This window comes from Psammomys obesus, unplaced genomic scaffold, assembly GCF_907164565.1.
Source record: "Psammomys obesus unplaced genomic scaffold, mPsaObe1.curated_primary_1811, whole genome shotgun sequence".
Classification (NCBI taxonomy): Eukaryota; Metazoa; Chordata; class Mammalia; order Rodentia; family Muridae; genus Psammomys; species Psammomys obesus.
Window position 1 is genome coordinate 2,071,012 of NW_026596158.1, and position 12,184 is coordinate 2,083,195.

Genomic DNA, 12,184 nt, shown 5'->3' on the forward strand with positions numbered 1-12,184 from the left:
ACACACACACACACACACACACACACACACACACAGTGACTTCCAGAACTCTGCTGTGGCTTGTGTGTGCCCACAGCCAGCCAGCCACATGCACACACAGGCACGCGTGCGCACACGGTGACTTGCACATGTCAGCCGTGGCTTGTGCCTCCCCTTGGTTCCCCCAACACCCATAGTGCTTTCTGCCGTGACATGTGCAGGCCTACAGTCTGTTTCCCCACACATATAACAACAATAATGATAATGACAATAACGATAGTTATTTGTGCTTCTTGTCCCCTCGATTTATAAAATCTTAGTCCGTTCCAAGCACCTCCCTCTCTCCACCCTTTGAAATTAGCTCTCTGAAATTTGTTTATTTTTTTGTCCTTTTTAATGTTGTCCAAATTTCAGGTTTTATTGTTATTGTTTTGTTTTTTTGAGAGTTTTTTCTGTTTGTTTGGTTGGTGGGTGGTTTTTTTTGTTATTTTCAAGACAGGGTTTCTCTGTGTAGCCTTGGCTGTCCTGGACTCACTTTGTAGACCAAGCTGGCCTCGAACTCACAGAGATCCGCCTGCCTCCACCTCCCTGGTGCTGAGATCACAGGCGTGCGCCACCGCACCTGACTTTTATTTAAGACATTACTTTTTAACATGCACTTTTGAGGGCAATTTTTTTCTTTATGGGTAATAAAACAGTATATATTTATATTCTTACCTTCCAGATCCAGATTCCGTGTGGCAGATGAAGAAAGTCCTACCCAAAAATAACACATGTGCAAATCGGTTATCCCAGTGGGAAGTGATGGAGATGGATACAGACCATAGTCTTAAAGGTTTGTGTCCTAGAGCTGGCGGGGAAGGCAAAGGCGAGGCTGGAACACAGGGGGATCAAGACGAGAAGGGGCCCTTTTCGAATCTGCTCACAGCTTTTAGTCCGTGTCCAGGACTGAACACAGGACAGAAAGCAGATGAGTTTAAGTCTGAAAAACCCTTCAGTTTTGCCCCAGATCCCACTTCACTACAGCTCGTTCACGCGGGTGACAAACTCGGGGAAGACACGAAGCGTGGGAAGACCTTTCCTGCCGGCTCAAAGCTCGCCCCGCACCGCGCCCTTCGCGCCGGCAAGAAGGCGTTCCGGTGTGACGAGTGTGGCAAGGCCTTCAGTTTCCGGTCCAGCCTCGCCGGCCACAGGCGCATCCACACGGGGGAGAAGCCCTTCCAGTGTAGGGAGTGCGGCAAGGCCTTCCGCTTCCACTCGCTCCTCAGCGTGCACGCGCGCGCCCACAGCGGCGAGAAGTCGTACGCGTGCAAGGAGTGCGGCAAGGCCTTCAACTACAGCTCCGACCTGACGCGGCACCTGCGCACCCACACCGGGGAGAGGCCCTACGGCTGCGGGGCCTGCGGCAAGGCCTTCGGCTGCGGCTCCGACCTGACGCGCCACGAGAGGATCCACACCGGGGAGAAGCCGTACGCGTGCGCCGAGTGCGGCCGCGCCTTCATCCAGCAGTCGCACCTCATCAAGCACCAGCGCACGCACACCGGGGAGAAGCCGTACGCCTGCGCCGAGTGCGGCCGCGCCTTCGCCTGCGGCTCGCAGCTGAGCCAGCACCGGCGCACGCACGCGCACGCGGGGGCGCGGCCGCCCCGGTGCGCCGAGTGCCGGCGCTCCTTCAGCTCCGCCCTGGGCCACACGCAGCGGCAGCTCCTCCACCTCGGGGACCGGCTCCTCGAGGACAAGGAGAACGGGAAGGCCCTGCTGGCGGCCGCCGAGCCCGGGCGCGCGGCGGCGGGCCTCGCCGGGGCGGCGTTCGCGTGCGGGGCGTGCGGCCGGGCCTTCGGCCTGCGCGCCATCGTGAGCGGCCTCCGGAAGCTGCACCGCCGGGAGACGCCGTCCAAGTGCGCCGACTGCCACAAGGCCTTCCGCTGCCCGTCCGACCTGGCGCGCCACCGCAAGATCCACACCGGGGAGAAGCCCTACGTGTGCCAGGAGTGCGGGAAGGGCTTCATCTGCAGGTCGGACCTCGGCCGGCACCAGAGGGTCCACACCGGGGTGAAGCCCTACGTGTGCCAGGAGTGCGGCAAGGCCTTCACCCGCGGGGCGCACCTGACCCAGCATCGGAAGAGCCACAGCAAGGCCGTCCCGGGGCTGGGTGCCGGCCCCCGCGTCGGCCCCGGCCCAGACGCCCCTCACCGCCCCCAGGCCCGCGGTGGTGAGCAGGGGTGGGGCGCTGAGGAGGGCGGAGAGGCCTGCCTTCGCCATCCGGAGCTCCCCCGGCCTCAGACCGCCGAGACGCCGCATGGCCGCAAGGAGCACAGCGACGACCCGGGCTGGCACGCCGGCGGCAGCGAGCTCCGGGCCGTCCGCGCCAGGGAGAAGCGCTTTCAGTGCGAGGAGTGCCCGAAGGCCTTCCGCTACAGCTCAGAGCTCACTCGCCATCACAGACTCCACACCGGCGAGAAGCCCTACAAGTGTCAGGAGTGCTGGAAGGCGTTCGCGTCCGCCTCGGACCTCGCTCGCCACCACAGGATCCACACCGGCGAGCGGCCCTACGAGTGCAGTGAGTGTGGCAAGGCCTTCATCCAGCAGTCACATCTCATCAAACATCAGAGGATTCACAGCGCCGAGCAGCCCAAGGACGCCACGAAGGTGGGCGAGGCCCTGGCCGGCAGCCAGGTGCTGTTGAACATGAGAGAGTTCACACTGGTGAACAATCTGATCAACCTGAGGAGTGTGGGCAAGATCCTGCTCCTGGCTCAGCTCAGCCAGCGGCAGGGGGGTTATGCGGACGAGAACGAGAAGCCCAGCTAAGGCGGGGGTCTTGGGAAAGCCTGCCTCTGTGTCTCTTCCGCAGCGCCAGCATTCCACATTCGTAGGAAATCCACGAGATCTGGGAAAGCCTTCAGCTGTAACTCAGGCCTCTGTCCATGTCAGTCAGCCCACGGTGCTAGGAAATCCGGCAAGTGTAAGTGAGCCGTATGGAGGCTTGCTTAGGTTCCCACCTTGCTCAAAGCGAGAAAATGCAGGAGAGGAAACTGAACATAAGGACCATGGGAAGACCTTTCTTCCTGGGTCAGAAGTTGCTAGACATCTCTAAGATCATGCCAGCTAAGAAAGCTGAATTCAAGGAATGTGGTAACATTTGTTCACGATTCTATAGAGAGAAAATAAAGGAGACAAAAGAATGCAGAAATGGCCTTTAGATTCACAGCTTTATAGAGTGTATACCCAAGGAATGTGGAAAATCTTTTGTCTTGGCCCGGCCTCTCGTGTGACAGGAAACTCACACTGATGCAGAGCCCCATGAAAAAGTGATTTAGCAGTTATGTAAACTTGGGTCAACAGCTGGACATAAATAATGCTTTCGTGTGGTGTGAAACCCAGAGCCCCTGCGTGCACACAAGTGCTCTTGTTTCTCAGCTGCTTCCCCAGCCCTCACTTTGGAGGAAACCCACGGAAACCCACGAAGATAAATAGGTTGAGAAACCGTTTATTCACTACTATATCTTGTGACACAAAAACTAATTTATTTCTAACTCATTAATTTCTTTTCAAAAACCCCTTATAGGTAATACTAGAAGACCTTTTGGCAAAATAACGTGTCTGTCATCCAGAGTCATGAGGTAGTCTGTGCTTACTTGGGGAAAAGCTCTGCGGCTGGTTGATTGATGTGCCGTGAGGAGGCGTTAGAAGAGGCAGATGGCTCGATCTTAGAGTATTTACAGTGGCGTGTAACAGTGTAAAATGCAAGATGATTTTTATATGTGGATCACTTATTTTCCAGAAAAACTTAGAAGTGCTTGTTTTTAAATGCAACATAGAAAGTCCAGGAGCATAAAAAGAAATCAGAGTTGCATTTCAGAAGTTCTGTGAGGGCCGGAGGTGCAGCTCGGTTGGTGGAGGGCTTGCCTGGCGTGCATGAGTTTGACCCAGCACTGAGTAACCAGGCGTGGCACATGCTGTAACCCCATCACTCAGAAGCTGAGGGTCAAGCCTGTGACCACAGTGAACACAAGGCCAGCCAGGAATTCATGAGGCTGTCTGAAAGGAGAAAGAAAGCCATGTTCAACTAAGGCTACAGAAGATACAGAAAAATCCTGTGGAAAACCTGTAGGGTTCTTTAGGGTAATTCTTATATTTGAAAAGTTTCATTTACAAAAGTAAATAAAAAAATCACAAAAGAGGTAAACCTTTGAAGGCAAAGGTGGCGCTAGCTACTTTTTGTGGGTGGATGGCGGTTCTGATGGGCGCGGGTGTATGTTTAGTTCAGTACCAAGTGTCGTGCAGGTGCAGTTCTGGGTGCCTTTGGGTACTGTGGGTTGAGCGACGGTGGGTAAATGTACATGTAGGACATTTAAGTCATTTCCTGTGCATGTCATTCTGAAGTTACCGTCATCTATGAACTGTACAACCCGGGATAATTTTGTCGTATCTTTACTGTAATAAAGCCATATTCATTCATATTTACCAGATTTAATTTTTCAAGATTACTTATTGGTTGTTTGTTGGGATAATCCCTTGTGCGTGGTGTAAAGGTGTCTTTGTATTATTCAGATGCTGGTTTCTGGACAGAGAACTGAGAACAGGCCATACTTTGGTGGTGGTATTTTTGTGAAGTACCTCCCGTGTCAGTTTTTTGTAAATATCTTCTCGTCACCTTCTGTTTGGTTTACTAAAGAGCTGAGTGGCCTATAGCAAAGCAGGAGAGGCTAGGCGGGACAGCCGGCAGAGATGGGAACTCTGAGAAAGAATCAGGCAGGGGAATCACCAGCCAGATGTGGAGGAAGAAACAGGTGCTGAGGAGAGGAAACAGCATATGGTGGACTGCAGAGTAAAGAAACAAGTTCATTTAAGCTACACAAGCTAGATGAGAGCAAGCCTACGCTGAGGCCAAGCCTTCAGATTAATAAAACGTCGGTGTCAGCACTCGGGGGGCCTGGCAGGTCGGGACAGTCGGTGATAATGTGTGTGTGTCAAGTTCAGTTTAGAAAAGAGCTGCCAATTCCAAGATGGCACGGAATAACAATGAGTTTAAAGTATTTTTTTATTTTCTGCTAATTTCATGCATGTACGTAATATATTCTGACCATATTTGCCCTGCCTCCCCTTTCCCTCTTCGCAACAAGTCCTCTCCCGCCTTCAGGTCTCTGTGTGTGACCTACTGAGTTTAGTTAGGACTGTGTGAGCGTTGGTGTGGGTGGCAACACCACTGAAGAAAAATGACCCTCACCCCCAACAGCTGTGACCTCAAAGGTCCAAGATGGAATGTTGGCAGGGTCAGTCCTGTGCAATCAGGTCATCACGTGGTGAAAGCTCATGAGTGCAGACAAGATGCTAATACTCGGAAAAAATAAAATTAAAAAAAAAAAAAACTGGTTGAAATGGACAAAGAGGTATTAATAGCCTAAATATCAGGGGAAAGATGGTTTGCAAGGGCCTAGGAGCTGCTGGAAGTGATTTTTTGGATGCCACAGGTGCCAGACAGGCTCAGGCATGAGTGTTTATCTCCAAACAGGACCCCACATTGTTACAGCCCCAGCCCCGAGCTGCCGTAGCTGGCGGTGACAGCGCGGCTCGGAGTCCCACGCTTTAAGGAACAGATCTGATCATCAGGAGTTTGACCCCAAGGGCCACTGTGCACCGCCGGTCTCCGCTAAACTTCTTCACCTTTGTGACCGGCCCAGATCCATCCCACAGAGCAGGGCCATGGGGGGGCCTTTCGTCCTGAGCCACCCACAGTGTATTGTCACCTGTGTGGAGCTGTGTATGCTGAGCTCACATGCTTCATGTGTTTTTAACAAAGCTTTTTCACACACACACACACACGAAGGTGGGAAAGACCCTGAAACACTGATAACTTTGAAAATGCTGGTAGATGGGCCTGGAGAGATGGATGGCTCGGTGGTTAAGAAAATTTGTTTATGCAGAGGACCCAGGTTCAACTCCAGGCACCCACATAGCAGCTCACAAATGTCTATAACTATAGTTGCAGGGGATTCGATGTTCTCTGGCACATCCATGATGTACACAGATGCACACGAGCTGAAAGGATGCTCTGTTAAGAAATTTCTATAGAAGAACAGAAAACAAACCCACCTGGCATTTACTTGAAAAGAATGGCATGAGTATTAGCATCCTATAAACATTAACTCAAAATATGTGCTTTAAGGAGGATGAGGATAGGTATTTCCTTTTGAGGAGGAGAGGCGTTCTAATGCTGAGTTTGAGGGAGAGTTTCCGTAATGATCAGACGGGCTATTCAGTAAAAATAGAGCGTTTGTTTGAGACAGGGTTTCTCTGTGTAGCCTTGGCTCTCCTGGCCTGTCGCTTTGTATACCAGGCTGTCCTCAAACTGACAGAGATCCATATAGTTTTTTTAAAGACCCATTCTAGCTCCCAAATAATGACACAGGGACATACTAGATTTATTAATAAGCTTTCAAACGCTACAGCTGGACAGATGCTGACCTTTTTTAACCGGTCTACACTAGCCTGTCTACTTCCCAGTGTTCCCTGTGCCCTGTGTTTCTCGCCGTCTTACTCTCTCGTTGGCTGCTTCTGCTCCATCTGTGCATCCTCAAGATGAACTCATGGCGACCTCCTCCTCTCCCTCTCTTCTCCTTTTCCGGTCCCCACCTGAGACCCCTTGACTGGGATCAGAAGCCCTGCCTCCGGGTCTCTCTGCCCAGCTGTAGGCTGATGAGCTCCTGTGTTAACCCGTCAGAGAGGATGGAGAACAATTCTTACACAACACTGAGACACGAGAGTCTTTGTAGACACGACAGTGACGGTGTCCAGACTGCAGCCAGATCTCGGGCACAGAAATCAGCATCAGAACACACAGTGCAGGAGGCCATCCCCATCACTATCCTTCCTGTTCTGTAGGCGGATCCAAGCGACCCTTTCCCTTTCGTTGTATGCCAGGTCATGGATCACTCCATACCAAGCAGCCACCTCCGTGACACAAGACGTGGGTAGAGTCAATGCAGGCTTAAGGATATGCCGGCCAGCAGCTTCCTGCTGTCTCGGGGCAACAGCATTTTTTTTTTTTTTTTTGAGGACCCTGAGAAAATTGGGATCATGGTAAAGTCGAGGATAGCGAAATATAACATCTGCCGTCCGGTCTCTGTGATAGGAAAGTGCAGGGCTTAACGGAAGCCTGTGAATAAGGCTGTAAGACCATATACCGTTCGATACATACCTGTCACACTATGAAACGCTTCCGTAATTTCTTGCTGAAGTTACTTGAGAACTGGAATGACCCAGCAATTCCATTTTAACTTTTTCCCAACCACATTTGCTGTCGTAAAATCTTTTATTTATTCCTTCGAGCATTCATTTATTTATTATACAGATTTCTTAAACGTTTGTCCTTTCTGAACTATTATTCATCGTGGACATACAAAGTGCCCCATATTACGGAGCTCTTTAATTTGATTGACTCGCCCCTATTTAACTGTTATTTCCTGGCATCCCTGATGTTACACCACATAATCTCATTTCACCTGGAACATTGCCTGGATTCTGTGGGGAGGAGAGGGTTGTTGAGGAAAAGTCTTGCGGTAGGCCTTTCGGAGGCCTTACTCAGTGAACAGCAAGTGCAGCGTCAGCAACTCCTACCTCCAAAGGCCCTGATCCACTGCACACAGCGTTGATGCACTAGTGTGGAGAGCCGTGGGACGAAGCTACCAAGCTACCGACAGAGCCAGCCTGAGAGACAGCCCCGGATGCTCCAGGTGACCCGGCAGCCTCCAGGTGACCCGGCACCTGGACGCACATGGCCTCTTGCTAAAGCGACACACCTAAAGCGTGTGTTGGCTAAAGCGGCCAAGCTTGACAGCTGAGTCGGATCACCAGGACTCACACTGTGCTGTGGAGAGCTGCTTGTTAAGCTGCTTTGTTGTGTTTTCACCTGGGGAAGTCGTTTTTGAAAAAAGATTGAGTGGTTCCACACCTTTTTCCGTTTGTGTTGATGTCACTGCGCGCCTGTAAATAATGAACCCTGGAATAAACCCGCGCTGCTTCAGTCAGATGCCAGCCCTCTCAAGCCCATGCCCTGTGAAGTGTGAGTTGTCCTCACTCCCCACTCAGGTACTGTTCGACTCTGCCGGCTCCGGCGTCCTAGCTCACTAGTGACGTCTCAGAATAGATCTGAGGCTAGACGGTGACTGCTTCCCCCTTCCTTACGGAAGTCTCCTGCGGTAACCTTGCCCCCCTCATCTCCCACATTCCTTATAGTCGCACCAACCTGATTGATTGTTCCTGGTGCTTGAGGCTGGCATGGGACGCTCGGATTGGCCCTTCAGTCATTTAACGCAGTTACACTGGACAATAAAAGTTTGATCTGCACCGTTGAGCCTGGTCCCCGGAGTCTGATTCCCGGGATTCTTCGTGGGCTCCATCACCAGTTCCCCCCCACTTCCCCTCAGTTCCTCATCCCCACAAAGTCTCGAGACCCCCTGATTCAGTTTCCTTACACTCATCACAGCGCATGTGGCTGTAGTCTTTAAAAGTCTGTACTTACTTTCTAAGATGCAATCGCTGACCTTAGAAATGGATGCTGTGACAAGGGCTTCAGAGAGTAAAACACGCTGCTTCTGTCAAAAAGATGAGGCCAGGACTCGCCTTTTACTAGGTCTCCTGAGTTTCTGTCTGTTCTTTCTCGCTTTGCCAGGATCAGGGAATTTTTTTCAGGCATCAGTTGTGTGCCTGACTTTAGGATTTACTTTGGGGATCCAGTATAATTTTTGTAAAGTACAACATTACATATTTTGCCTTCTTACCTTTCTCATACATACAGTCTTATGGGTGGTGGCTAGCTAAGAAAGTAAAAGAAAACCATCCAAACGGGAAACCGTGGAAGATTTTGGAAACTGCAGATGTTTTGGAAGTAACCAGAAAGGCAGAGATGAAAGCCAGCAAGAGTCACTGATGGAGAAAATGCCTATTTTGAGCCAGTTCCCAGCCAAAAATCAACACAAAAAACTTTAAACGAATGAGAAATTGAATGAAGTTAAATGTGGAAATGCCCTTAATTCTGCTTCAGACCACAGACAACATCAGCCCACAAAGGTGAAAAATTCTATGAAGATTAAGGAATTTGAGAAGCCCTCTCTTCCTGACACAGAACTCACTCAATATCAGACATTTTCCACTGATACGGAAATATATGAATATGAAAAATGAGGTCTGACCTTTCCTAGTGTGGCTGATCGTAAAAGAATTCATACTGGACAGAAAACCTTTAAATGTAAAGAAAATAGGAAACCCTTTAGCTTTGATTCAGAACTTATTTGACATCAGATGTTTTAGATATTTTAATAATTCAGAGGCTTTTCTATTCACCTGTTCTCACTCCCAGATAAATGACAGGTTTATTATACTTATTAATAAGCTTTAAGCTCAATAACTGGACAGATATGCTTTAAACTAATCCTTTAAGCTATGTGGGCTACTTCCCAGCTATACACCCCAAGTTACTTGCTTTATTGGCTCTGTCTGGGCTGCATCTACTTTGTCCGGCCAATTTCCTGTGGCTGCCCTCTCTCTTCCTCTTTTTCCTGCTTCTCCCTCACCTACTGGTCCTTACCTGAGACTCTAAGCCTGGGAATGGAAGCTCCACCTACCTCTCTTCTGCCCAGCTATGGGCTGTCCAGCTTTTTTATTAACCAATTAGAGGTAGTTGAGGAGCAAACTTTACACAACATTGAATAGAAGACATGAGAATGCCTACATCTAGACTGCAATCAGATGTCAGGGCCCAGAATTCAGCATCTGTATACACAGAGCACCAGACCAACCCCCCAAATCAGGCTCTATAGGTGTGAAAAATTGAACGAATATAAGAAATGAGGGAAGGACTATAGTTGTAAAGCTGACCTTATTGGATATCAGAGAACTCATGTAAGTGAAAAACCTCTTGAACGTAACAAATGTGTGAAAACTTTTACTTATGGCTGCTCATACCTAAGTGAATATCAGATAATTCATACCAGTGAAATGCAATGAATACAAGAAACCCTTTGTCCAGAGAGCACATCTCACTGACCATCAGAAAACTCACACTGGGACGAAACCTTACAAATGTAAGAAGTGAGGGAAAGCTTTTACTTGTGCCTAACACCTAACTGACCATCAGAAAATGCATAATAGTGAGAAATATATGATTGTAAATAATGTGGAAAAAAACTGTACTGGTGGTACAAATCTTACCCAATATCAGAATGCTTATATGGGTAGGAAGCCTGGTGAATAATGTAGAGAACGTGGGAGAGCCCATGTCTGGAGCTCAAACCTGGCTCTACACCCGAAAATTCATGCTGGTAGGAAACCTTTTCAGTGGAAAGACTTTCATTTGGTCATACTGTTCTGCCCAGTTCACGAACCCCAAAAGACCAGGAGTAAACAGACTCCTCTGTAAATACATGAGGTTCTATTTATTATAAATCATTACAAGCTGCAGCTTGGGCCCACACCCCCCACCGCCCAAGCGGTGGGAGCCGAGTGCCCTGTGCTCAGGTTAGTTGGGTGATTTAAAGATTCTGGACCCTCCCAGATGCCCTAGGCAGGGGCCATTCCTGCCTGGCAAGCATCTGTTGGTCAAAATGCTACATTTTGAGTTGATTGGCTATAGGAAGGTCCCCAAACCATTAATGACCTGGTGTCCCTCCCTAGGGGGATGGGCCAGTTTCCTAGCAACTGTATCTCTAGTGGGTGGGGAAAGAATGCAGTGAGGCAGCCCTTCCCCTCAGGGCATTACTGGACTTCTCCACCCACCTAGTTTAGGCCTTAATTAATAGCTGCTAATTTTTAATCTTTTGGTCTCTCATTACCTTGCTCAACATGAGAAAAGCCATGAAAGGAAACTGTAAATGGATGGAATGTGCTGATTTATGGTGGGGGGGGGGTCTTCTCTGTTACCTGTCCTAGCTCCCAAATAAGTGAACCAGAGATCTATTAGATTTGTTCAACAAGCTTCACACCCTATGACTGGGCAGATACTCATCTATTCTAGTCCAATCATGCTAATCTGTCTGCCTTTCAGCCATGTGCTCTTTTATTTGCCATTTCAGTCTTGCCTTGGCTAGCCATCCTTGTAACTCTGGCTTCACTGTGGACTCCTGGTGACTTTTTCCTTTCTCTCCCCACCCCTCACTGGCATTGGAAGTCCAGCCTTCCTGTCTCCTCTGTTGTTATTGGCTGTTCAGCTTTTTATTAGCCAATCAGAGATAACTGGGGAGCACTCTTTTACAGAACTTGAGCACAGGAGATTCTTCAATAATCATGACAATGCCCACCTCCTGCCCGCAAACTGATCTCAGCCCACAGAAATCAGCATCAGAATACACAGTGCACAAGACCATCCCCCAGCAGGAACAAGGGAAGGCCTTTCTTTGTGGCTCAGAGCTTCATTAAAAAAAAAAAAAAAAATGTCTATAATGGTGAAAGAAAGGCAGTGCAGGGATTGAAAAAAAGGCCCATTGTCATGATTCAGAACTTGGTCAGCACCTGAAAATCCACATTAGGAGGAGTCCCCATGAATGTGAAGATTGTGGAAAAGCATTTCTACATAGCTCACAAGGTACTGGATATTAGAGAATGCACCACGGTGAGGAAACCACCGAGGAATGGGAAGTCTTTCATCTGGGACCCACAGCTTACATATCATGGAAATTTTCATACTTGATCAATGTAACAGAACTGGTCATGTCTTTAATTGCCAACCATATTTTCTGAGGCGAAATGGTCAGGGTACAGGAATGCCATTAATCACTCAAATTCTGTTCAATAGAGTATTTACACTTGAGTGTGTGAGCAGTACTGAGTACAGAATCCAGAATGTACCCAGTAAATGTGCCCTCTCCTTCTGAGCTGTATCCTCATCTCTCACAACATTTACGTTTTGAGGTATTCTAAAAACATAAGGCTCCCTGATACACGATTTCTTCAAGTACTCCCTTCCGGTGATTTCCGACTTAACACTTCCAGATGATCCTGGGTCTGTTCCCAGGATCACCCACAAATGGCAGGTGCCACACACACACACACACACAAACTGTATTCCTCGTGTGTGGGGCCCAGTGTGGCTGGAAGTGGGTGGGAGCCCCTCACTGCCTATAGTCTGGTGTGATTGCTTCCTGGGGATTAGCCCTCTCTGTTGGGCAAATTTCCTGCAAATCAACATGAAGACATAATTTCATGAAAT

At 49.1% G+C, this 12,184-nt stretch overlaps 1 protein-coding gene across 2 annotated transcripts in view; it reads left to right on the forward strand.

Annotated features, from left to right (window-relative positions):
• Positions 1–4,451, forward strand: part of LOC129667371 (zinc finger protein 345-like) — an 11,828-nt gene extending 7,377 nt beyond the window's left edge. For both annotated transcript variants that reach the window (XM_055594990.1, XM_055594991.1), the window contains exon 5: positions 704–4,451. In XM_055594990.1, coding sequence (XP_055450965.1) covers positions 704–2,790 — 2,087 coding nt within the window. In that variant the 3' untranslated portion in view covers positions 2,791–4,451. The remainder of the gene's footprint in view (positions 1–703) is intronic.
• Positions 4,452–12,184: the final 7,733 nt, after the last annotated feature.